Genomic DNA, 27964 nt, shown 5'->3' on the forward strand with positions numbered 1-27964 from the left:
AATTTGACGTATTGCCCTCTATCCACAAACTGAGTTTCATGAACTAGCTTTGATACTTCTTGAATTATCACAGGAACATATTGGCTATATCTTTAATGTCAAGGGCAATAACTCGCTCTGATGAAAAAATAAACTAACGTGCATAATCTTCATATTACTATCTATCCACATACCAAGTTTCATCAACTTAGCTAGAGAACTCTTTTAGTATTCCAAGGACCGATCATTTTTTCCATCAACAGCTATATTTTTATATTTCAAGTCAAGGGCCATAACTCGGCATACATTTACCTGAAGAAAAAAATAAACAAATGTGTATTATCTACAAACTGCCCTCTTTCCACATATGTTTCATTTAACTTGGCTTTGATTCTTTTTTTCCCTATCACAGGTTCAAATTGGCTATAGTTTTAAAATCAAGGGCCATAACTTTGTCTGACAAAAAAAATTAAACTAACATGCATATTGCCTCTCCACTTACTAAGATCATTGACCTTTAATACTTTTAGAGTTATTGCCTGACTGAGATTTTTGTGGGCGGACTGAGGGTAAACCTTGAACCCCGTCCGATGAAACCGGTAGGGGACTAAAAGAAAAATAAGATGTGGTATGGGTTTAGGTTTGTAATTTATATTAAGGATGATTGTTATTTCAAACAATAAAAGCACCAAATGATATGTACAACAATTCTCTGGCATTGAAGTAACAGAAAACAAGGACTAGAATGGCAAACATGCACTTAACAAAGGAAAACAATCAATCTAAACTTTTGAAACCTGATCAAGAGGCTGGATAAGAAAAAAAAAAGGTATTGCTAATATTATACAGATACTATAAAGTTATTTTTAAGTAACAATATTCAAAACTTTAGTGAAAGTATAATACAAAAAAACATTCCACTGTCACAAAGATTCATTAGATTATACATGCATATATACAGAAACAACCACCATTACAGGAAATAATATTCAATTATGATACAGGTTATACATGTACTGTTGAAAAAGGAAAATGCCAAATTGTTGACAAATCTTGGGATATATTCAAACAGTCACAATCTATGTTGTTTCTTATTTCCCCTACACTAATATTTCAACCTTTTGTTTTTTCCTAAACACCTTGTTACCTCAACCTTGGTTGGCTTTCTTTTCCCTGATGTGAGGGGAGGTGGGGCTGGGGTTGACATTTTGTTTTTTTCACCACATATTTCTATACACATGTCAAGAAGTTCCTTTACATAACCAAAGGTCATTTCATCATTCACAAACTTGACTGAAAAGTCATCCTTATATTTTGGAAATACTATCTTCAGGTTGAACTTTCCATTTTTTGATATTTTTTTACCTCTTTGCACATTTTCATTGAAATGTAGGGCTGCCAAGTATTGGCGACACATTTGTCCGTGAAAGGAATATGCTGTCATTTTTGGTGCAAAGTGATTGATTACACTGTGAAATGATTCCAGTGTTGACGTTTGAAATCCTGTGGACAGGTTTTTGATGTCCTTGCACAGTCTCTTGTTTAGCAGAATGTCTTCCATTTTGGCAGCTGCCTTTGAGCCCTTTTTTAACCATTCTCGGGGTTCAAGGGGACCATGGGTGCACTGCTGGTAGAGGTCACCATGTCCAGTGTGAATGTCTTGAACATGGTTGACCACTGATGTCCACTTTGCTGCAATCATGGAGCCCTCCTCTCCCTGGGAGGATGCGGCTGACCAATAAAGGTGATTGGTGATACTCTTCATCCACTTGCAGACTATGTTGCAGTCTTTTTCCTTGGACAGTGCAAGGAGCTTCTTTTTCACAGCTGAAACATAGTAAGAGTATGTGAAATATGTACTAAATGAAACTTTTGGAAAGTATCATAAGCCAAATGTTGGGTTTTAGTTTTTTATCACATGTTGGTTTTGAAATGATCACTAAAGAATAAAGTCTTCTTTATGAAATAAACAATGTTTTGAAATGAGATCCTTTGGTTCCCCATTGTGACTGTTTAAGCAAAATTTGGTTGAAATTAACCACACTTTGTCTGATAATGAACAATAACAATTGCTCATCTTTAGCACTTGTCAGAAGTAGGTGGGCTTTCCAACATGCTATTATAGCATTCATGAGACTTATAGACTGACAATCTAGGTCAATCAATATGATTTAACCCTAGATACGGTAATACATGTATGTTTCCACAGCTAAACAAAATATGTGTTACCTTTTCCAATATGCCACACATCAAAGGAATGGACAGTCCCAGGTAAATTCTCTCTAATCCACTTTTGTATTTGCAGATGCCTGTCTGTAATGATTTCTGCAAGGGACAGGCCACATCTGCGTAAACTGTCAGTTGCTCTCTTAAGGCCCTCCAACTCCATATGGTAGCTTGACTTCACTTCATTGGACTGAAAAAGATAGCAGAAATAATTAATTATCATGTTGCTAAATCACCGTGGTATCAATATTCATACAATGTAAATGTTAAACCAGTGAAGACATTTTTTACATAAACACCCTGGACTTTAATTCAATATATTCTCATGTAAACTAGGCAAAAAGGTAATAATCAAAGGCCGTTGTATGTTTATTTACCATCATCTTATTTGAGAAACTAGGACTAGTGCACCAGCCTTCACTATTATGTTATCAAGTTACAGAATGTTTTTGTTCTTGCCAAATCATATGCAATGTTTTGTCAATCTTACTCAAGAATAATGAATACATCTCTTGAAAAGTCAACAAAATTACTAGTTATTCTAAAATATCCCCAATTCTGTTTGACATCAACCTTTGGCATTCATGCATTGGCCTTACACACAACAGAAGGCATCGTATGATCAACTATTATGTCATGTTATATCTTGCTTCAGACCCAAAATACATGGCAATGTCCCCAAGCAGATAACTTCAAACATTTGGAGAGACACATGATGCAATAATAACCACTCATTTGATAGCCAATGTTGCTTGACTTAAAATGGCTGAATATCTTGAAAAGTTTATTAATATTAACAAACCTGCACAAGTTCAATGGCTACTACTCTCCCGGTGTGCATATCAATCATGGAGTATACACCAAACTTTGCAGAGTGTCCCGGGCTGTCAGAACGTCCATCTCCAGCAACCACAAGCTCTTCTTCGCGGTCTAGAAGGACACTTATCAGTTGGTCATTACACTTTGTCCACACTCTCTCAATTGCTGGCCACAATACAGTTCTTTGATGACTAAAGAAAGTTGAAAGACTAATACTTAATACATTAATAAAATCAAAAATTCGCAGCACTTTCGAAGGTGAACATCCTGAGAACAAAATGCCAGCACTAAGAAGAATGTTCCCAGCAGGAACACCTCTAACTTTGGGCTGTGACTCCCATCGCCTGGTGTGTCCACATTCACAAACTTGTTTGATGGCCATAGCTGATCCCTGGACATTGCAGACTTTGCCTTTGGTAGGGAGATGGCACATTTCACATCTGTTGAACAGTTCTAAAAGATTGTCTTCAAAAACAAGAAACTTCCTCTGCTTATGTACATCTGCCCTGAAAAAGATGAATGTTCTTATGTCAATTAATCTTCAGTTCTGACAGCATACATTATGCTTTTATAAATTGCAGACAAATGAGGAATCAAGAAATGCTAAAAAATTGAATGCACCAGTGATTTAGGAAGTAATTTGAATCAATTCAAGTAGCACTATGTGGATAATTTACAACATATTTGACTACTCACATTGGCTTAATATTTTGGTGGGAATGATATAGCATAATGATAAAGATGCGCTTTGATATTGAAGTTATATATGACAAAGACTTAACAGGTTTATTTATGAAGGCATAACTTACTGCCTTGGGTTATCATCTTCTGAGTCACTGTAGACTGAGGCTTCTGTTTCATAGTCCGGATCTATGGCTTCATCATCAGTATATCCCCCAGGATGATGTGGACATGAAGGATTTGTTGAGTGTTGATTCAACAACAACCCTGCCCTTCTTCCGTGCAGGAGTTGAGGCGAGGACTGGGGCTGGTAATGGAAAAGCCAGAAGGTGTGGAGCAGGAGGGACCTCAAGACAGGCAGGTGTCAGGCTCTTTTCATCAGCAATGTCACTGTCACAGCACTGGGTACTTGAGGTGGAGTATGTGATGTGGTGTTCCAACAGAGTCTCTGTCCCTGAATTTAAGAATAGATAAATGTGTAAATATACATATGTTGAGTCCAATTGCTTTATTCATAATTGCATAATATGCCATCACTAAAGTGAAATTTGATCTGGAAAACCTAACAAATTCTTACAAAATAATGTCAGGTAAGAAGAAATTATACTTGTGGAACACAACCAGCTTTTGATCCCAAATTAGAAATAAAAGCTTGATCAATGTAACAAACCTTTCTGCACTTTGAAATGAAACTTTTAAGCAGTCAGATTTTCAACCTCCAGCAATTTGACAGCTGCATAATATGGATTTTATTACACAAGTAGAATTACCTTTAGTTTTTCGCTTAATTGGCGGTGGCCTGCGATTCACTTGGGTACCCCGGACAGCAGTTGTTACACAACACTTTGGACATGCACATGAGGCCTGAAAAATACAAGACATGTTAAAAATTGTAGACTGTCTTAGTCAGATAGTGTTTGTAGCTTATCTGGAATAATATGCATTATTTGGACTTTATCTTCTATAATTGTAACATAGCATGGCTTCATGTCAGCTGTGCTTGTGGTAATTTCAAGTTGTAAAAGGGCAGGGTGCTGCGGAAAAGGCACATGGCACTAAAATCTTGGTTAGAATGGCATCTTCTAACTACTATGAAAACCTTAATTATATTTTTTTTAGAAATATGGCTAAATTGCTTAAAATACAAGATCAAGACATTTGTTTGTATTTGAAATCATATAACAAATTTTAAATGCAAGCGAAACATATGTATAGGAAATATTTTATTATCTGTTAGCTTTCAACAATTACAAGAAGACATCGTAGTTCACATGCTGGTCTACATGAAAGTGTAGGGGTGCTACTAAAACATATATATTGTGTAACACCCTCCATATAAACTCATAAGCTAAAACCGAAAGAAAATGATAACAATAATCAAATTATTCATTACCTTCTTATTGCTGGTATTCATTGATCTCATCTCTGTATGTTTGAGTTTACCCATGTTCCTTTTCAGGGAATCATCACAAGATTTCTGAAATAATACATAGTAATGCCAACAGTCACAATAAATGTTCACATGAACATATATGAATACCTTTAATATGTACAACTTACAAATAAAGGTGTTTACTTCTTTAAAAAGTAATTGCCAAAGCTGCTTTACTATACACTGGAACATAACATAACAATGAGGACATTCTCTTTAATGGAGATATACACAGTATGATGAAATAGCAAAAAAAGAAGAAAACTTGTTGAACACTGACTTAGACATGGTATCAATGTGTACAATGCATCACATAGTTCATTCTTATGCATGATTGATTAGCCAATGTTATCACGTGATATTACCAAATTCAGTATATAGCTCAGATATTCAATTGTTCATGGTAAGCCTTGGTAGCACAGTGGATATGACACTGGACTGCAATTTTGGCCACACCAGTTCGAAACCAGTCTCTACCTCGATTTTTTATTTGCATTATGGTCCATTTTTTTTACAGTTGTGTTATCTAAGGGTAAAACATTGTACCAAATTATTGACTTTGTGCTAAGATTCTTTACCAATCTGGTGTATATAGTCCCTTTACAATCAGCATCTCGAATTGATAATAATTAGGTTTGTTTTTATTGGTGTCTTTGTTTCAAATCAACGATTTTCTATATGTACCTTTGACTGGATCTTAGCATCAGTACTGTGAGTTTCTAGGTCTTGTTGAAGGTTAAGGGCTGAGGCTGCTGTTGAAGACTGGTCAACGGGAGGTGGTATTTCAGCGCTCTACATAAAAAACATTGATAGTTGAAAATGTTTTTAAAAATATGTATTGCACACTAAATAGAGTCATCGAAATAAGGCTTTTGGATGCACAAGCCCGAATTCACATATCACTGCTTGGCATTACATCTTTGAACAAGCTCTGCTGTATAAAACTCAGACTTGGAGCAAGCCCAGAAAGCATTTTAACAGTGCAGGCCTTGCTGGCTTGTGCTAATTTCGACCACTGTAAATATCAGTAATTGACCCTATAATCCTTCCTTTTTAAAGACAAGTGCCTTTAAATGATCATCACATAAGTGTTTGAATAAATATTACCTGCATGACAGTTCTTTTACTGTTGTCCAACTCCATGTCCATGTCTAATTCAGCTGCGTCGACTGGAAACTCAGTGGATGGAGGGTTGGCGGTCATGTCACCCTAATGAAAGGAACAAAGTGCCCATTAGTATTGATACTATATACTCAATACAAATAGTTTTTAAGGAAACAATTACACACATGTACACTTCATTTCCATAAATGAAACTGCAATTTGATTTCATGGTGGGTGTATATGATTTAAGAGGGAAAAATCCCAAACAACTCTAGAAAATCCATTGAAATTTTAAACATCCTACAGATGAATACTAATATAAATACATACTAGATTAACAGGAGATAAATCTGGAACAGCATCTGTATACGTTACAGCAGTTGATTTATCAACTTGGCCTTTCTGGTTGTAGTCACTCAGTATCTGAAGGGGAAGCGATTTTTTTATAGATATATATATACAATAACCCTTTACTCAAACTTGAGATGTTAAAAGTCAAAACATTTATAAAGCATCTTCAAGGTTCTTTCACTAATACTTCTATACCATAAGTTTTTTTTATATATCCACAATATAATCCAGTAAATGGAAGACAAATTATGAACCATACTTGCAAGTTTACAACTATTTTAATCTTATATGCCTAAAAAACATGAGAAAAATAAACACAATGCGTTCATCATCCTTTATTTACAGAGCCTCTGGAAGATACAGATTAAATCAAACGGTAGCAGTATAACCCGTTTTCATATCGTACAGTCAGATCTTGCTTTTTCATGAATGTATGTCTATTCATGACTCATTTATATAAAAAAAAATATTACAAATAAGTCCTGACATACATGTTTTGCACATACATTCAGTATGCACTAATTTGTATACATTTTAAAAAGAGTGTTCTGCTCAGGTCTATTTACAAATACTAACCATCCAAGTTGAAGGGCTAAATTGAAATGTTGACTGATTAAGTCAAATAAACCTGTTAACATATTAAAATGTGCAACATACCCTCCTCACTTCTCGTTTGCGCACTACCGGTCTTGCTTGGACTTGGTCAAGGTTGCTTTTCCTAATTTTGTCGCCAAAAAATGTGGGGATAGCTTCGTCTTTTAAAGCAGTTCTATAGGCTAGACCGAGACTCCATTTAGTTCTGGTAGTCATCGTGAACATTGTCAACTCAAAATGCTCAGAACACACAAGCTGTGCATTTGCGGAACCGTTTTTCGAGGGACCTTGCCATCCGGCCCTTGAACACTCAGACCCAGTCATCTGAATTGAACGAATCCATTGTTTCCGGAGTTTCTCTTCTTTGGGAAATGTGTGCAGACTAATTCCATTTCCTGGCACATTGCTACATCCCCCAACACAACACCGAGACCGTCCCATTGTTTACACTAATTAATATTCCACACTTAAACTAACATCCGTTTCGTTCTTTTCAATGTAAATAAACAATATGGCGGAGACGAGTAACGACTCTGACGTCACGACGAAAATTTACGAATGAGAAACCGGACTTTCCCGATGATGGACAATATCGGAAAAGTACAATATGCGAATATGATTAGTCGGCTACTACATCGTAAATATTCGCAAAAGTTCGGAATTTTCAGTTCAGACGTTATAAATAGACATATCTTAAGCCAAATCAACGGTGTTGACATAGTCACTGCATAGTACCTTTAAGATTAAGCCGTGCGCCTGTCAAAAAGACCCACGCCCCAATTTCTCGAAACTTCTTAAGCTTAACAGACTTAAGTAGCTTATTTCAAGTAAACAAAACACTTACTCAAAAGTGGTTTGGTAAATAAAATATGGTTTATTGTATTTACCATAAAAGTAATTCCTATTTAAAGTCTAAAAGTTCTTAATGAAATTAATATTAAGCGAATTAAAGACAAAGAAAAATAGTGAGCTTAGCTTAATCCTGTTATAAGTTTCGAGAAAATGGGGCCTGTTAATCAATGCAAGATATTCTTACGTCATTTTAATCAGCGTTGACACTGAAATTGCGCCTTTGCATATGCAAACAGTGGGCGTGGCTTTATGCACATGTGCAGTTATAGCAATTAACTTAATCCCAAAGAATCGTCTTCAGAAATAAGTAACGATTCTTCACAAATAAGAAACGAAACATTTTGAAAATCTAGCGCCCCTGATTGGCTGGCAATGTAGGGCAAACACTAAGTTCAATTTGAGCGGTTTTTGTTCCAAATGGATTTGAGAAAATTGTACTCATGTTCATTTATTATTAGAAGCGCCACAATGCGACGAAACCAGGATTTTAATATGGGCAATCAGAAAGAGACGTAACAAATAAAAACTCTAATTAAGTATATGTGTTTAGTTCCGATCAATTCTAACTAAATTTGCTGGGCGGAAACCATTTTTCTATTTTTACAACAGTGACCTTGACCCCAACACCCTAAAAAGCAATCCCAATCTAGCTCTTCCTATAAGCTACGTACATACCAACTTTCAATACTATCCATCAGTGCTAGCTTAAGTTATTGGGTGGCAACCAATGTTTGACGCAGCCCACCCGCCTGTCCGCCCGCCCAACTCAATCCTGATTCTTATAACCTTGTTTTCGTTTAAAACCTGATTAAAAACCTATGCGGAGACTCGAAATCACAGCTTCTAGTGGGAAAGGCATTTACATATTGCAATGGACCGTTTGAATATTAACAATTCAAAACTAAAACTCCTAACGGTACCTCTAAAATTTAAGTCTCTTAAGTTTATTCTATCTTTATTACATAATGTATTATCATTAAAAATAATTTCTCATGAAAACAAGATTAACAAATAGACATTTGACAGAGAGACATTTTGAACACATACTTAAGGATTAAAATTCGACATTGCATACTATACACCGATGGAATGCAACATGTCGAATTTTAATACTTATATTTACATTTATTTTAATCTACATTTCTGCTAAAGTATACTGATTATTCAAGAAAATTTTCTCTTTTTTCTTTCTCTCGTCGTTCTCAACGGTGGGTAAATTAGAACAGCTATCGTAACCTAATTTTATACAATGAATGCACAGATAAAATATTTCCTTATGTATATGTTTATTTTCAAGGTCAATAATATTATAAATACGTATTATTGCATAAAATATGTTTTCATTCCGTTATCGTGGTGCATTAAAACGCAAAACCCCGAGTGCTATCGGTAAAAAACGTGCATTATTCAGTAAAATCACGTGCCGTTAATGCCCGGTTTTTTGTTTTACATATGCGCTTTCAGGGCCCGCATCATAACAATGAAGGCTGAGCGACCTGGTTTCTGACCGAAAGTTGGTCAATGATGCACAAAAACATATTTTAGAATATATAATGTAGCTGCATACAAATACCAAAACATGAAATAAATTACATATAACTTACATATTTTCTGCTGAGTTGTCTTTTCCTGCCAAGCTGATGTGTTTTACCAAATAGTTTTTTCTGCAGTTGTTTTGACTATTAAAAACACTAGATTAAGTCTAAATCGACTAACTCCTCCGAACTTTAGTTATTTCTGTCAATTTTATTCAGAACATACGACTTATATGGACATGATTCCATTGCGTCGTATGCATTGAACAAAGAAATTTCAAATATTGTTTCTCTGATGCTGAAGATGCTGTACATTTTATCAAAAACATGTTTACAAAATTTTCAGGCTTAAATTAGTTATCAAAACAAACAATGGTTAAAGTAGGACTGAATATGTAATTAATTGATTACACAATAGGTATTGTGTGTAAATAATCCCAGTAATCCAGTCAATTTTCGAAAAAACAACACTTGCAAAAAATGGCGTCGAAACTAAATACAGCTGCCGAATTATGTTGCGGCCCGAATCGAGCTTAATGTAAAACTTTTTCAATGACATCACTCATGACGTCAAACAAGCACCCGTTATAGAGGTTATTTTGAACTAACTGTTTTTGCATTTTCGTGACATTTAACAGCCTTTTTAAACACAAACGTTTCTTCAACTGTTCCATCCATCATTTTTACATTAAAATAAATCAAAGTATCGGTGCTTATTTTGTTTTAACTGCTTTACTGCAGATTACAGTTTTGCATGTTGCCAATAATTTTACTACGATTTCATTGAAAAAAATAGTCCGTAGTAAATATGCCCCGCCCCTTGGTATTATTGCGCCAAATGACAGGACAGAAGTATCGAACAAACGCACGCGATATCGATGGGAAATGCCATTCCACTTTATACAGAAATAAAGTGGAATTGATAAACAACAACCATCGTTAAGGAATGAAGTGTGAATGTAAATATTTGGCTATGGGCTCTCGTTTGTAATTTTATATTCACAATGGTATGATTGTTCAGACCCTGTTAAAGTTAACAACGTTGTTAATATCATCATTGTTAACTTCAAATCTTTACTCATGAACAAAAATAGCCGCACACTTGAGATTTACAGTATTTCTTACAAGGTTTGAGACACCGTTTTCATATTTACCTTATTTATCTAAATATATAAGCATGTTACTAAAAAGATCACCTTTCAAAGTTAACAACGATGCTTTTAACGTTGTTAACATTAACCAAGTTCTGAACAATCCGCCCAATGTTAGGTACCCTTTACGAAGGCTTTGTACAATAATGTCAACTTAAGATGCCTTATGGCCCAATATCATTTTTATACTATTTGAAAGTGTTTGATATGAAGAGACAGAATATGTAAAATTTGTATTCAAGATAATCATAAGTTTTTTGGCCTTGGAAGACTGCCGAATCGACTCCTCAGTTGACATTAAAGATGAAATAAGAAACAAAATTACAAACTCCCAATTACTTTTTCCACCATGAAGTATTTATTGGCAAGTATTGTCAGTGAATTTTTTAGTGAAATTAATTGCCTTATAAAGGCATGCATAAAAATGTCAATTTTCCCAAAATATTAAAAAACAAATCCCTGTGTGATAAATGCAGATGACGTTCATGAATGAAAAAGCGATAAAATTCTTGAAAAAAAAAACCCACAAAATCTTGACATGACTAACTCCTTCACAGTGTATGCTTAAAAAAGTGAAAACATGTATATTTGCCATTATATCAGCTTTTTTGGCCTGATTTTGTATTTTTCCCAATTTTAACTCATTTTCCCTATTTGCAAGGCACAAACGTTGAAAATAATTCCAAATAAATCACTGACTGTACGTATTGGTAGTCAGCAGAATTGAGAAGGAAGCTATGGTAGCTTATACTATGCCTTGCTTCTTTCACTATTTCAAGCTGCTTGAAATGGTGTAAATGTTGTCATTGTTTGTATATTTTTGTAATCGTTAAAAATTGATGGATAATGTGGAAGATGAGACGTCAAAGATGCGCATAGGGTATGAAAGAGAGTAGTGTTAAGAGCAGGAAGAAGGGGGGATATGGATGGGTCAGGTCAGTTGTAGAGTCGAGGTTGTTCTAATTTATCTTAAGGAGATTAAAAACGTTTAGTTTGGCGAATGAAGTGTTGAACGTGATTAAATATCATTGAGTTTGTCTGGTCTGTGCCGTTTTTGGATCCAAACAATAGAACTTGAAGTGACATAGGCCTTATAGCAGGCAATTGGTCGAATAGGATATGCCTTTGTGCATGATATAAGGGACAGGTGAAAAAGAAATGGTAGGTGTCCTCATTTTCCCCACATTGGCAATTTGGGCTATTGATAATGTTTTTAGAGAACAAATGTTCATTAAGATTACTACAATGCATCCGCAACCTTGCATGTGTGACACACAATTTGCGTTCACCCTCATAGTAGACTTGAGGAACTGTTTGTTTATTCTTGTTCAGGTTAAACTTAAAGAGTGGAAGTGCATTCCACGACGATATTGTAGTTGGTAGAAATGAATTCGATAACAGTTGAGTTTTACAAGTAATATTATGACGGTTAACGTAATTCACATTGGGACATTAAATAACTATTTTCAATAAATTAGAAGACGTATGATCATTTGTTATCTATAAAACACTAGAAACATACATTGAAGTAAAAAAATTGCAATGCAAATTAGGGCTGTCTTTCTTCATTTGGGGTATGGGGCAGGGGGCCTGAGGAAAGATAATTAAAGCACTTTTTTGCCAAGACAGAAATTTTGCAAGTTAAAAACAAAACAATTTATTTTCATGCAAATTGATGTAAAATTAATATTAAAACTAGAGATTCCTTTTTTGAAAAAGCGCTTGTCTCCCCTATTGTGTGGTTGTAGCTGAGAAAAAACAAATGATAGACATGAAATTTGTTATTTTGGACTGGAGACGAACCAACAGTGAAGTTTGGTTTATTCACCCGTATTAAATAGTGAGCATCTACTGCGACCTTGACCTTTGACCTACTGATCTCAAAATCAATAGGGCTCATCTTCTAGTCATGACCAACTTGCATACCAAGTATGATGTTCCTGGGTGCAAGCGTTCTTCATTTATTGAGCGGTAACGAAGTGTGACGAACAGACTGACTGATTGACTGACGGACTGATCACAAAATCAATAGGGGTCATCTACCAGACATGACAATCTTGCGTACCAAATTTGAAGTTCCTCGATGCAAGCGTTCTTTAGTTACTGAGCAGTAACCGTTTTTTAATATCAAGGTCACGGTGACCTTGAATTTTGACCTACTGATCTCAAAATCAATACGGTTCATCTACTAGTCATGGTCAACAAGCATACCTAGTATGAAGATTCTGGGTGCAAACATAGTTTAGTTATTGAGCGGAAACCTTTTCTTCACCTCAAGGTCACGGTGACCTTGGCCTTTGGGCTACTGATCTCAAAATCAATAGGGTTCATCTACTTGTCATGACCAACTAGCATGCCAAGTATGAAGTTCCTGGGTGCCAGTGTTTTTAGCTATTGAGCGGAAACTGTTTCTTCACCTCAAGACCACGGTTACCTTTACCTTTGACTTACTGATATTAATATCAATAGGAGTCATCTTCTGGTCATGACTAACTATCATAGCAGGCATGAAGTTCCTGGGTGCGAGCGTTCTTTAGTTATTGAGCAGAAACCGTTTCTTCACCTATAGGTCAAGGTGACCTTGACCTTTAACTTACTGATCTCAAAATCAATAGGAGTCATCTACAATTCATGACAAACTAGCACACCAAGCATAACGTTCCTGTGTACAAGTGTACTTTAGTTATTAAGCAGAAACCAGTTTGAAGCTTAAGGTCACATCAAACATTTTTACCTGAAGGTAACAGCGATCTTGACGGCGACCTTGACCTTGTTCTTGGGTACAAGCTTTCTTTAGTTACTGACCTGAAACCGTTTTTCAACGCAAGGTCACGGTGACCATGACCTTTTAATTACAGATTTCAAAATCTAAAGGGTTCATCTACTAGTCATGAACAACTAGCATACCAAGTATGAAGTTCCTTGGTATAAGCGTTCTTTAGTTATTAAACAGAAACCATTCTTAAGCTTAAAGTCACAGCCAACATATCATTTTTTTAACCTGAAGGTAACCTTGACCTTTGACGTAATCAGTAGGGGTCATCTACTAGTCATAACACCTAGCATACCAAGTATGAAGTTCCTGGACCGAAAAGATCTTTAGATATTTAGCGGAAACCGTTTCTTCACCTCAAGGTTACGGCGACCTTGACCTTCTGATCTCAAAATCAATAGGAGTCATCTACTAGTCATGGCCAACTAGCATACAGAGTATAAAATTCCTTGGTGCAAGCGTTCTTGAGTTATTGAGCGGAAACCGTTTCTTTTTAACTCCAGGTCACGGTGACCTTGACGTTTGACCTACTGATCTCAAAATCAATAGGGGTCATCTAATAGTCATGAACAACTAGCATACCAAATATGAAGTTCCTGAACCCATAGGATCTTTAGCTTCGGAGCGGAAGCCGATTCATCACCTCATGGTCACGGCGACCTTGACCTTTGACCTCGTGATCTCAAAATCAATAGGGATCACCTACTAGTCATGACCAACTAGCATACCAAGTATGAAGTTCCTCGGTCTAAGCGTTCTATAGTTATTGAGCGGAAACGAAGTGTGACGTAGAGACTGACGGACTGACGAACGGACTGACGGACAGGGCAAAAACAATATGTCTCCCCATGAATGGAGAAGAAATAATTATACATGTATCAAAATACAGTACACTATGTAGTGTCAATAATAAATGAGACTTTTTATTCACATTTGACCTGCAAGCATCTTTTCAAGGGTTAGATTTTGGGATTATGGAGGGGAATTTTAATCCAAATTTGGGGAAAAGGGTACATTCCTTGGTTGAGGATTTGGGCCTTTTAAAAATACAAGTTAAAATAACACCTATACTCCATACTATATTATAGGTTTACTCTAATGTATAAACTTCTTCAAATATAAGAAAATGAATTTTCAAATTTATATTCATTTTTTAAAAAAAACAAAAGGTTTACATAAAACCACAAATGGATCGAAAAATCACTTATCAATCTACAAACACGTTTTCAGCGTCAAATCATTAAAAATTACATTCAAAATGATAGTGAAATTGCTGATCTTACCCCAAAAGGCAGATTTATGGTAAAACTAATTAGTAACTGACTAATTCACTCCTTTCTTCAATTTAGGCCGAATTAAACAGCAGGGATTCTTTTCCAAAAATGCTATCCCAATTGACTTTGGGCCAATTTTCCCCTAAATCAACTCTTATCCTGAGACAAAGCCAAAGTTATTTAAACTGTTGATGTAAACATTTACATACACTTATTCTTATGAAACAATGATATAATTATGACACACATTCACTTAACCAAGTAGATATGACCCTAAAATTGGGTAACGCCCACCCTGAATAATTCCATACTTAATTTATGAAAAGAATGTATTAATTTTATAAAATCCAATTCCACAAACATTTTTCACCTCAGGGCTATCATAAGACTGTAATACCCTTCCCTATGAGTATTTATATCATGGTGGTTTGGGGTCATATCGATTCATCTTTAATCAATCAATGAAGCTTTTCTAATGTCTTTCATCAACATAGCACCAATCACCATCTTCTCACAGTTCGTAGTCAGTTTGGAATCCCCGCCATCTTTTGTTGCTATGGTAACCAGCACTGGAGTATGGGTGTTCAAAGTTTGAGCGGCAAATCGGAATGCATTCTCCTCCGTACTGGGAACTTTGGCCACTTTCAGTACTGACGTGATTATAGACTTTATATAAGCCTTTTCTTCCGCGATTTTTACTTTTGTAATGTTTTCTTGCATACCCAAGAGTTTACCTGAAAAGTCACAAGCAGATTTCATTGTTAGCTTAGCATGCCTATTACCTGACAAGTTTAAATTGATAAGTATAACTTGCATGGAAGCCAATATGGTATGCCTGTATGCATACATCTAGGGACCATATCCACAAAATACTTTATAGTTCAGAAGAGTCTACACATACAAAGTGAATCTTGATGTTTGTACAATTACATAGTACATCTATGTAAATAATATAAACATCTTTGTAAATTGACAGACTGACATTAAAGGTTTTGCATAACAAAACCAGCATTAATGACACAAACTACCGGTACATTGAAAAAAACAATTCAAAGAAAAACGATCGAATCAGACAAGAATAAAAACTGATATTGAAGAATGTTACAAACTAATAGAATTCAATGAATCTGATATTTTCTCAGTTGGATGCGCCCATCCTTTTGCTAGCATCTAGTAAAGGTCACCATGACCTTGAACTTTGACCTACTGACCCTAAAGTCTATATTGCTCACCTTCCGCAAATGACCAACGTATAAAAAAAATCTGCATCAAGTTGTTCATGAGTTATTGAACAGGACCAAAAGTGATACACCGACGATGACTCAGACTCCCTTTGAAAATGTACTACATGCAAACGTATTCAGTTCATATATAAACATTAATTCTATCTGATGACCGTTTATTAGTTTTTAAAAGTTCTGTTCGATTTCAAACCAAATATTCGAATCCATTATCATTTTAATCTGAAAATGAATTTGCCCGTGTTTCTGTAAGTAATACAACATCATGCGAATTTTAAACATTAATCAGTTCTTCAGTAAAGCGTCCTAGTTTGTGATCACGCTTCGCGCCTCAGGGATTTACGGCTGTTGACCTTACTCTCCGCCCCACCCCGTTCTTTCTCGCTTGGACGGCTCGTTCAGTGCGCTCTGTGCTATTTTAAGCACCTGGCACCATTATTTCCTTTATTTTGAACGGTGGAAGATATAGTCGAATAAATTTACCTTCCTTCGCTCAAAATACACATTGACAATATCAAACTTATGCGGAATTCCACAATAATTATATTTAATGATGTGAAGGTTTGAACTCAGTTTCGATATTAGTTCTTATACTAGAATAATACTTTGCACGTTTTCAGTAACTTTAAATTAGTATTTTATATAATAAGTGAAAAAAACATACAGGTACAAACAAATAATGTTTTAAATTAAATCAATTTATTTATTTTTTAGTTTATTATCACATTATCTGAACTTGCAAAATATTAAAATCTAATAAATCAGGAAAAATCTGCTAAGGTGAATCTGAGCTTTACTTTTGAACATGTATTGGATTTGTATGCAATTGCATTAAGTATTATTTTTAAACCATGTAACGTATGATATCGGCCTAGTGAAGGCTTTTTCTGTGTAAACAATATGTTTAATTGGATTTTAAGATGATTAAATTGCTATTGTTTTATATACTAACAATAGAATAATAAAAATAATATAAATATATGGCTTCAATGGTGAATCTCAACTAAAAATATGCTCTTTTTGCGGAATTTTCAACAACTACTTTTAAGCCATTATAAATAACGCTATAAATAAACCTAAGTAATTATAAATACTTGACGTAAATGATTATTTAAGAACCACGTAATTTAGGTCATCCACTTTTCAGAAAATATCAAAGCTAACCATTGCAATTATATAATTAACTAGTTAAACTAGTTTAAACAATACATTCAATTGGATTTTAAGATAAACCCCTTAATGGGTGTAATCAAAAACAATTGCTTCAATTGTCATTCAATGGATCTTACATGTGTTTTATTCTACTAAGGTATGAAATAAAGTTTAAAAGGTATGGCATTACCCAACGATTACTAACGATTACTTTATCTGCGATTAATAAATGTATTCAAAATAATTAAAAACTACGAAAGATATGACAAAAATAATAGAAAATGGTAGAAGTTAGCTTCTTAAAATATATATCTATGTATTGTCAAGGTACCTTGCATTTGATTGTAGAACGGATATATATTTTAAATACAGAAGTGCATTCTTTTAAACCATGAGTATTGATGTAGATTATCATAAAATTGCAAATGATATTATCACAAATTACGTAATGTAAAACAAAATGATAGGGTAACACAATAAGCTTTTAATAAATACACCGACTTCTGGGTGCAACATTATCAAATGTGTTTGCAGAAAATAATATACAAGTTAAGCTTATTCTCATTAATATTTGTTCAATTTCGTGCTAAACATCTTCTTGTATTTGGAGATACCAAGTGGACGCTACCTTGGCGAGGCTCAAAACATCAAACTCGTGGGTAAGAGTTGGGCTCCTAAACCAGAAAATTATTCTTCTTTGTTGAGATCCAAATAATCTTTAGAAATCATAAGCACCTTTAAACACTCAAATAACTTTCTTTTTGTAGTATACGCGAATATTTTGGGTTAGAGTAGGGCTACAATACTAATATACGTATTGTAGTTTTCGAAAATATTTACTTTCACATGTTTCTTCTCTTTATCAATATATTTTTTATTGTGGTTATTACTTTGTTCGATAACGCATTGCGTTTTTGTTGATATATATGCAGTTAAACACACAATTAACGTCCTGTTTGGAAGTTTCCGAGTACTCAAATTTTTCCCATTTTTCAAAAATTCGTATCGACTTTAAACTTCCTGGGATCCTCCAGTTGAATACTATCCGACGTAGAAGATTGATTGTTTTGGCTTGGGATTCCTAAAACAAGTCATTTAATAAGACATATAAATGTTTGTACATGCACCAACCCTATTATTTCAGTTTTGGTTTACTAGCAGTAAGTAGTATCGTTTGTTATTGTTTTAGTCGTCTATACAATTTAAACGTTGTAGACATTTTTTGCAGTCAATTAGTAAAATATAAATCTTCTTAAACGTTTGAGATTATTATGTGTATCTCTGTAATTGCAATGATAAGGGTTTTTTTTTAAATCTGCTGTACATTGATTTTGGAATTTAAGCAATTGGCTGTTATTGTTTTTATCAGGTAAATCAGTTTAATTAGATAGTGAACAATGTATAATATCTTGTCGCATGCCAAATGCCTGAAGTAAGGAAACGTACACATGTTTTAATATACCAAAAAGGATAAATAAATGTTGAAAACCATGGTTATATCAAGGATGCGGAGTTTAATTTGGAAGAAAGGTGCAGAAAACACTTTATTTCTACCTTATGGGAAGATAGTAGAGCAAGTAAATATTTTACCACTCACGAATCATTTAAAACTGCGTTTTTAGGTATTAAATACACGGTTACAATCTTGTTATCAGTAATTAGTATTTTTTGTAATTAGTATTTTTTCCATCAGTGCATTATTTGTAAAATGTTTAAGGTTTATCACTCAAAATGTATGTTTGTAATGCATGTGTTAGTATTGGTTTTGAATAAGTGTCACTTAAAAGGCCTTGGTCAAACCGGGACAGCTTTTTCCATTGTTTGTATTTGTGCTTTAAACAGTATATATTATTTCTGTTTGACGAATGATGACTTTTGTTTTATCAAGTTTGATGACATATCTTGTGTTTGTATATTTTATAGGACATGCAAGTATTTAAGCAAGAGGTGACCATGACTTCGGTATCTGGAGTATTAATTGGTATTCAAATTACATTTACTTAATGTTTTATACGAGCAAGATTTATTTTGTGATTGAAAGAGATTATCAGTGATTTTAAAATGATATTTTCATTGTTTTGAAGTAAGCCTTACTTTCAAATTCAACACTATAAGTAAAACATGTACGGTGAATTTTGTGCTCAGTGGTAAAATGAATACTATCTTACACTGAAACAAATAAGTAGGCACTTTATATTCAATTCACATTTCAGTTACAATTTTGGTTGGTGCCGCTTATGGAAACTCGACATCAAGTTCTGTAACCAAAATAGTTGGACAGGATGTCACATTAACATGTGGTATTCCAAATCTTTCCACATACCCAACGTGGACAAAGGACAACTTCGTGGACCAAGAAGGCGGAGACAGTCTTAACACATCTGTGTCATCAAGGCCAATGTCACTCAGCATGTCAACAAGGATTCGAATTGACAACAGCAGTCTGCTGCTGATGAATCTGACCCTTGATGACAGCGCGACTTACACTTGCTCTGTCCCTGGCCAAGGAAATTATACCATTACTTTGACTGTCATTCAACCCGCGGGTATGTTGATTTTTGACAAGCGGGTTTGGAATCCATCCAAGTTCAACTGTTGCGTTAATTTTAGAGACGAAGTTTAAATATAAATGTATGGGAATCCCCAAATAGTTGGTCGCCTGGTCAGTTCATTTCAGATGTTGGGTAGGGTATTCTTTTTCCGTTTTAACCGTCATTGTGATCATAAAGTGCATTTCGAGGTATGAAAGCAGAAACGTTCTATCTGATTCTTTATCTAATGTCACTTTGAACATTTGCCCCTACTCCACGATTTGTGCCAGAGTCATGGCAAGTTGCTTTATCTTAAGGATGATATTTACTAACATTAAAAGCCTGCATACTAGTAACTTGGGTAGCAAAACTTGTCAAATGATTGATTCATTGCCTGTTTCACATTGCGCACAATTGTTCACAATTTATGCCTGCCATTATTTAAACAAGCTTTAGCGTTATTAGCGCATAAACTTGAGTGCCTGTGTTTCGGAATTGTGTGTGCAATACATTTTAGGGATTTTATTTTATAGGCCTTAACATGTACCGTATATCGTGACATGCTCGGTGTTTGTAATATGTGATAAGAAATGTTAAATTTTGAAAGTAACATTCAAAGCACACACTTGTATGATAAATATATTTAGGGGTGAATGTAAAAAGGTTTTAAGTGACTTTAAATAAAGATGAAAATAAAACTTTTTCGCTTTCACCCCCGATATATGACTTTAGTAATAAAATGAAACAATATTCAATAATGCAAATCGAGGGGTGAATACGAAAAGATTCTTAGTGGCATTAAATAAAGAAGACGATATAACTTTTTCGCTTTCACTCCTCGAAATATAATCCGTGTTTAGTAGCACGAGGTAGGGACCTAGCTACTCTGATCGAGAGACACAAAAGTACTTGTAAATAGAACAACACACAGACCACAAGCATCAAGTAGTTTTCAATACATGATGGCATTACAACCTTGGTACATTCTAAACGCCTTCTGAATTGTCCAAAGCACATTTCCATTTAGAAATGGAGATACATATATAGCCACTTTAAAATATGTCTTAAATTAATCAAATATGGTTGTATTAGGGTATTAAATTTATTTGCATTACCACCATTGCTGTTTTTGTCTTTTTCAGAATCATTGAAAAAAACAATTGTGGGTATAGGAGTAATAATTCTGGGCATTCTGCAAGGAGTTTTGTGTATAATGATAATCAGAGCTTACAAAGGTAAAACTTTGATTTAATTGATTGCTCTTAACATAAGTAATGGCTCTTAAAGCAAGGAATACATATATATAGGTTAACACTTTATGAGGATATTTTGTAAATCATAGTGAGCAAAGGTGATGCTAATTAAGATGGCTAGGTCTGTTCAAATAAATATATTTATTTTATTCATGATATATAAAGTTAAAGTTTGATTGTTACAAACGCACATTATATTAACGTCAATAGCAATGTTCTCTCTTGGAATATCCGATGCACAATAATGTGAAATCTGGTTGCGAGGTTACTCCATATAATAAGTTATAGTCAATCATTACAAAAAGGAATATGTGAAATATATACCGACAACATAATGCAAACAAACATCTTACCTTGAGGATTGTTAAGTAGTTGATACTACGTCCGATTTCTGTTGAAATAACAAAATGCAAGAACTTATATCTTTGCGGTCATTACTTTCATCAATTAGTATTAGTAAACGATGTCTTTTCAAATAATGCCGCTTTTATATAGAATCATCAGGCGTCAAAATTTAACATGATTACGGCTCAAAAAATCATTAGAATACAATTTACATTTTAAACCAATTGGCCAGCATGCTGTTACTGGGCCTTCCTGGGATGGTCGATTCTCCTGTTTATTGCCTCCTGTGTTGCTCCGGCGGCATGGCTTCACCTTAACCGTTCAGGTATACTTATATACATTTCATTGTTTTCTTGATATCATGTAAAGTACTATAAACACAGCGGATTGTTTAATTAAACTAGACTGACTACACATTGTGGGTGCAAAGCACACTAGAGGAACGTGTTCTCTGCCTCTTGAAAAGTACGTTGTTTCTGATTGCTATCAAGGGAAAGATCTCGATTGTGAACTGTTTTACTAGACTATATTCAAAGGGGCACAATACAAGTTACACCTGATATATGCAATATTGATATGAAAAACTACAATAACAAGTACAATAGTCAACAGATTAAACATAAACCCCGTTTCATGGCACAGGGTCAAAACCAAAGACATATAACACAAACACAAACAATAACAGACCAGCAACATGGAACAACAGCACAAACAGTTCTTTTGGAGATGCATTATATTGTTTGAGTCAGTTTACTTGAAAATTCAAAGCAAAATTAAATACATATGATTTGTGTAGAGGTTAAATAAGTATAAGCTTTTATAAACAGGGTCTTCAACTATTAGCTACATGGCCACAGATTATCCAGTTATAAAAAAGGCACAAATATATCGCTAATATCTTTGAATCTGTACACAGGCCATTTTTGGTTTTGATCATAAATGTCAAATGAGTTAAACATAATGATGCTTTAAAATTGAGAACAAAAATGCAATGTAACATATTGTGCCCCTTTAAAGCTATAACGAATCAAATGAAAATATCAGCTTGACGGAATATAATAGAACGATACCAGCTATTTTGGTTTGCATCATAAAAGTACAAGCAAATCTATTTCACACTCGCAGAAGCAAAGTCTTTAATAGGCCAAAAAATATTTTCATAACTTTTCAGTCAAAAACGTTTTTTTAGAAATTAAAGTCACTTACTTGTTTATTTACATTGGTTGTGGTTTCTCTCCCTGATGATTTGCAGTGTAACGGTCCGCTGTAGGCGGAAGTGCGTTCATGGTGTAACGTCCGACTGTAGGCGGAAGTGCGTTCGTAGTACATTGATGTACTTGATTACATGCAAATTTGCATAAACAGGTCTCCATGTGGATGGAAAACATATGTATAAAAAGACCAGTCGACCCCTTAAGAGTTGACCTTGATTTTCTCTCAAAGAATCTAATGTGTCTTTGGTTTAGCGACATGTATTCAAATAATTGTGGCAGCAGTGGGATGCAGACAACTTCCGGATCGGAGTTGCTTTATCCATGAATTTCCCAGGCCAAGACTCAGGCGAGTCTTCTCGGAGCGGAAAGTAATGTAACGTTCCGTTATAGGCGGAATTGCGTTCGTAGTACGTTGCTGTACCTGAATATATGCAAATTTGCTAACCAGGTCTCCGTGAGGATATAAAGACCAGACGACCCCTTCAGGGTATAGCATGCTTTTCTCTGAGGGATCTGTTGGCCTTACTGGGCTCGCACAGCAGTAATCGTTTGGTATTTCGTTTCAGATGAGTTGTTTCCATGGTATATCGTGACCCTCTATGTTTTGAATCTACTGACGGTATCAACGATTGTAATAATGGCTATTAATAAAACCCAGGTATGTATTTTTATAGTCGATTCTTTTGTTGCTTCATATTTAAATTAATATATTGTGAAATTTACCATTGTTATGAAATTAATCATTCCACTCCCCACTTTCCACTTTCGTAAGCAGAATTATGCCTTTTAGGGGGTAAACATGTTAAATTACTTAGCATTAAAATTTCTATGATCATTTCTTACACCAAAATTCCCACTTTACAACAGAATTCCCAATTAACACCAGAATTCAACTCTCTCTCTCTCTCTCTCTCTATATATATATATATATATATATATATATATGTTAATGAATAAATCTAATGATATCATACCACTTACGTTCGAAAATGAAATGTTTTATGGTTACTTAACTGTATAATGAATTCACTTTCCGCCAGTTTCCAAACAATTGAGATCTGTTCTATTGTGAGTTATCTTATATGACTAACTTATTGATGCCAAGTCAGCAGATTCTGAGACAATTATTTATCGACCACTAGAGAATATAATATCAATCAGTGGTGTTACTTGTATGTTTTGTTTGTTTCTTACATAAGAACAAAGTTTTAGGACTTATTCTTCAAATCTAAACATTTGATTTGATACAAAAAAGTAACATCAATTTTAACTTATAAATAAATTACATTATGGAAGTAACCCGTTTTACATTAACTTGTTTAATTCAAACATTTCATTTGAAACTCTGCTTTTAAAATGACTTACCTTTTATGTGGTATTTTCTGTGAAATAAGATGTAGGAAAAACAGCTTCAGTTTCATAGTGGGATGGGTATAGAGCTAACACTTTTGTTTACAAATGTTTAATCATAATGGTATTGAACGTACTTATTGGTCATTAATATTTCTAAAACAATATGGGCTACACATTGTACTTATAAATTTACTATCAACCTTATGTAAACCTCAATTCTGAAAGTTTACACGGGTAGAATGGTTATTATGTTCTTAAATCTCCGAAAAGTATGTTCTCAGTGTGGACAACGATAACAATTTCATTATTCGTTTAAAAAAATTGTGAAAAAATGGACAATTACTAACCAAGTGTTCTTAATCAAGAAAAATAGCCGTTAAACATAATAATTTTGTTGGAAGGAAAGTTGTTGTAAACTAACTAAAGAACTTCAGCGAACACGTTATTTATTACATTCTGGGATGTGTTTAATGTGTAGTAAACATCAAAAAATAAATATCTACATTAAATTTATGGAAGCCAGAGCTATATATATATATATAAACTGGCTGTGATACGAAATAGCAAATTTTATACAAGAGGAAGTTACTCCAAATATGAGTGTCTGATATTTTCTTCCACTTGAAGTAAAAATGTTTTTAATTACTCAATTATTAAAGCATTACATTTCTTTTGCCTTGACGAACTTGTATCCATGCAAATACAATTTAATTTTGGTATCTCTTTTGTAAAGTGCCCCTTAAGTGAAATCCGACACTTTTTGTTAATTATTTTTTACGAGAAATGTTTTATTCGTAAGTTCGAAATATTATTTCGTATTTACAAAATATTATTTCGAAAATATAATTTAATATTTCGTAGAACTAATCACGAAATGTATTTCATCATAACAAAACATTATTACGTATTTTAGAAAAATCTGAAATAATATGAGTCAGATGCCACTTTAGGAGCACACGCCGCACTTTTGTTAATTAATGACGATTTTTGTTTACATGCAGGTAGCAAAGCGGAACCAACAAAATATTCCGACTGTTGAATATGAAGTTAGGAAGAAGCTATGTGATGAAAGCCCGGATTAAACCGCGAGTGACCACATCCAACACCGATGCTAAGAAACTGCACGTTCCAACTGCTGAATAACACACATGTATATATAAAAACTGAAATAGCATATATGTATTTACGTTGTTAGATGACTTATTCTCCCACCCGAGATAAGTAGATAAAAAATGGCCATTCTGGAAATCCACAGCAAATCCACAGCAAAGATAAAAAAGTGACCGAATGGAACCTTTTTTTTTAATCTTTTTTTTGTCATCACGCAATTACCTCCCTTGTTGAAGACCGTCCTCTGTAGCATCATGGACATCTTTTCTTGTGGCAATATTTATGTTCCAAATAAATCAGTTATCGCTTCAAATGAGACCAAAAAAAGTTTTCACGCTGCATTCAATGATTAATGCTGAACTCTCCTCAGAACTATTTGAAAAATGATTTTACTATTAACATATTTTGAATCACTGCGCGCATATCTATGGCAATCACAAATTATCCAATATCTATACGCGAACTATTTTCACTACGCAGTACGCTCAAACTGGTTCAGTTTTAGTGTTTTTTTGTTTAACTGAGGTGGGAGAGAAAGGATCTACCACGGCCGCTCATGTAAGAATCGTTTCCGCAAATTATCCTACGCTACGCTCGTCGGGCTGGGGTGAACCTATCTAACTATATGAAGATACGTATTTTCTGCAAAAAGGCTGCTGTGAAAGAAATATTCGACAGAAAAAATATTGTTTTATGTAGTTTTTATACCATATTGTGATCATAGTTATTTATATTAAGTTTGCATACTCCAGTTATCCAGTTCTTTAAAGCTGCACTCTTACAGATTGAACGTTTTGACAACTATTTATTTTTTGTCTTGGAACGATCCAATATTTGCAAAAATGCATGGAAAACAGTTATATAAGACTGCTGACAAAAAATAAGATAGCAGATTTTTATATTCAAGTTAAAAAAGTGATGTCTGAGGCATTTTTCTTTAACCGTTAGTAACGGTTTAAGCCATAAAACAATAATTTTCGAACGGAAATATGAAAATCTGCGACCTGATCTTTTGTCAGCCATGTTTTATCTTTGGTTTGCAGATAGTTAGGCAAATATTTGCTCTTTCCATGACAAAAACTATAAAAGTTGAAAACGGTATGTCTGTGAGAGTGCAGCTTTAAATAAAACCTCATTGATTTAATGCATTTTTCTTCTCTGTTTTTCAGTTTTATTTAGAGCTTCAATTTAGAGTATTAATTTATATGATATTAACATGTGTACACAATATTTCATTCGAAACTTTTAATTAACTTGATACTTTAATTTCCTTTAGAAATTGTAGACTCAACGCAAATGTTTTCAGCATCATTGTGTGTGATGATATGTTTTATACTGTGTTTGACGAGTATATCTGATAAGTCCTTAACGAATTAGGAGAGTATGATTGTTGATAGTTTACGTTAACATTAAAGTTATTTAAAAACCATATTGATAATTTGAAATACAAGATGTAATTTGTTTGTCGGTTGTCATAGCAACTATTTTTTCTGTAGACTTTAACTTTGTAAATATGTATATGGAATATATGTATAGCCCCGCTTACGACGTGCCTGTTTTCGGATGTCCATTGTTTTTCAAATGCATTGGTGTACTATATTTTTGTAATATTTATCCGCGCCACCTCAACAAAATGTATTTAGCACTGTCAATGTACTACCGCAAATATCAAATGATTGGATTAATAATAGTACTATTCATTTTACCATCAGAGTTGTTTTGAAACAAAGTGTGTGTCTGATTAGTACAGATACATATTCCGACGCTATTTCTAAATTTACTGGGATTTACGTGGTAGACAAAACCAGGAAATATCGAATTTGAAAACTACGCAAAAACTGCGAAAGATACATGTGTCGTAAGAGATGTGATACATCATAGAGTAATGTAGTAAGATTCAAAGCGTTGTACGAAACGATATTGATTTTATGTAAGTTTTTGACAATACAATGTTATTTTGTATTAATTTCTGTTGCAACTGTGTCATCTGGTGTCTAGACGCTTTAAAGAAAGCATGTACAGTGTAAGACTAAACCATTCTGTGATCAGCCTTAAAGTGTGTGATATTGTTAAGTTTTTAAGTCTGTTTAAGTCAAATAAAGTGTTAATAAGTGTTTTTACTGTTTACTGCTTAGACATGTGTTTATCGTGGTCCAACCTGAATAATATCAACTTTTTTTCAATAAAATGTTATACAGTCGAAAATCGCTATGTCGAACTCTGTTATCTCGATGTTCTGGTTATGTTGAACTTTTTCGATCTTTTTCCATTTTGTTATACTCATTTTGTTTTTTGGTTTAATCAAATCGTCATCTTAGTGCAAGAACTCAATATCTGCTTCTATGTCTATATGCAGTTATTGAGTTATTGCACTAAGGTGACGAAATGTTCGTTTTTTCGAATAATTTTCCCGAGGCGCCAAAGACAAAGACATAGCCAGTCTTGACTGTACTGTTATTTCAATGCCATATTTAGTTTGCATTTTGACCTTTTGATGGGTATTTAACCGACTTTAATCATCTGACCGGTTGTTTTGCTGATTACTAAAACCGCTAATTAGATTTTACATAACTTATATTTAACGGATAAACATTTTGACCATGCTTAATAAAAACATTGGTATTTTGTATGTGAACAAATTTTCTGAATAATATTGATACTTTAATTTCAAATGTTCATATCATCTTTTCTTTTGCATTTTGTGAAATCGATATTTACCCTATGATAGCATGCTGGTAGAAGCGTAGGCGATCCTTAGCACAATGTCAGCGGTTTTCGTTTTAAATAGATTTGAGAAAATGGTACTCATGTTCATTTATTATTAGAAGAGCGGCGATGCGACGAAAATTTTTATATGGGCAATCAGAAAGAGACGTTACGGTAACAAAAAAATACTCAAGTTTATTTTGTGTTTAGTTTCCATTAATTATAACTTAATTTGTTGGGCGGAAACCATTTTACTATTTTTAGTAACAGTGACATTGACCTCGACCC

The 27964-nt window shown here is 34.1% G+C and overlaps 2 protein-coding genes across 10 annotated transcripts in view; one reads left to right on the plus strand and one right to left on the minus strand.

Moving 5' to 3' along the window:
• Positions 1–27733, plus strand: part of LOC128240617 (uncharacterized) — a 42642-nt gene extending 14909 nt beyond the window's left edge. The window contains exons 1-8 of one of the 7 annotated variants that reach the window (XM_052957314.1): positions 17165–17342; positions 17775–17823; positions 19088–19145; positions 19378–19710; positions 20838–20930; positions 21526–21618; positions 23074–23165; positions 24862–27733. In XM_052957314.1, the coding sequence (XP_052813274.1) occupies positions 17302–17342; positions 17775–17823; positions 19088–19145; positions 19378–19710; positions 20838–20930; positions 21526–21618; positions 23074–23165; positions 24862–24942 (840 nt within the window). In that variant the 5' untranslated portion in view covers positions 17165–17301 and the 3' untranslated portion in view covers positions 24943–27733. Of the gene's footprint in view, positions 1–17164; positions 17343–17774; positions 17824–18194; positions 18325–18350; positions 18534–19087; positions 19146–19377; positions 19711–20837; positions 20931–21525; positions 21619–23073; positions 23166–24861 lie in introns of those variants that run through there. The other 6 variants (XM_052957311.1, XM_052957312.1, XM_052957317.1 and 3 more) reach the window with 6 other exon arrangements.
• Positions 646–7844, minus strand: LOC128240615 (uncharacterized). 3 transcript variants are annotated; one of them, XM_052957309.1, is made up of 8 exons: positions 7250–7844; positions 6572–6664; positions 6245–6346; positions 5822–5929; positions 5099–5182; positions 4476–4569; positions 3834–4159; positions 3390–3530 (listed from the first exon to the last, which is right to left on the minus strand). In XM_052957309.1, the coding sequence occupies exons 1-7, from the start codon at positions 7625–7627 to the stop codon at positions 3909–3911; spliced, it is 1110 nt and encodes a 369-aa protein (XP_052813269.1). In that variant the 5' UTR covers positions 7628–7844; the 3' UTR covers positions 3390–3530; positions 3834–3908. The 3 variants fall into 3 exon arrangements, with proteins under 3 accessions (XP_052813268.1, XP_052813270.1, XP_052813269.1); XM_052957310.1 differs by lacking the exon at positions 3834–4159 and having other exon boundaries at positions 3337–3530; XM_052957308.1 differs by lacking the exons at positions 4476–4569; positions 5099–5182; positions 5822–5929; ... (1 more) ...; positions 6572–6664; positions 7250–7844 and adding exons at positions 646–1806; positions 2209–2395 and having other exon boundaries at positions 3008–3530; positions 3834–3965.
• Positions 27734–27964: the final 231 nt, after the last annotated feature.

This window comes from Mya arenaria, chromosome 7 (genome assembly GCF_026914265.1).
Source record: "Mya arenaria isolate MELC-2E11 chromosome 7, ASM2691426v1".
Taxonomy (NCBI): domain Eukaryota; kingdom Metazoa; phylum Mollusca; class Bivalvia; order Myida; family Myidae; genus Mya; species Mya arenaria.

What these genes read in the sequence shown, in the direction of transcription:
- LOC128240615 (XM_052957308.1), bottom strand. Translation starts at nt 3,457, where the DNA reads ATGTGCCATCTCCCTACCAAAGGCAAAGTCTGCAATGTCCAGGGATCA. An exon ending in TAGCCATTGAACTTGTGCAG is followed by an intron (nt 2,396 to 3,007) that starts GTTTGTTAATAT and finishes TATCTTTTTCAG; the next exon opens with TCCAATGAAGTGAAGTCAAG. An exon ending in TGTGTGGCATATTGGAAAAG is followed by an intron (nt 1,807 to 2,208) that starts GTAACACATATT and finishes ACTATGTTTCAG; the next exon opens with CTGTGAAAAAGAAGCTCCTT.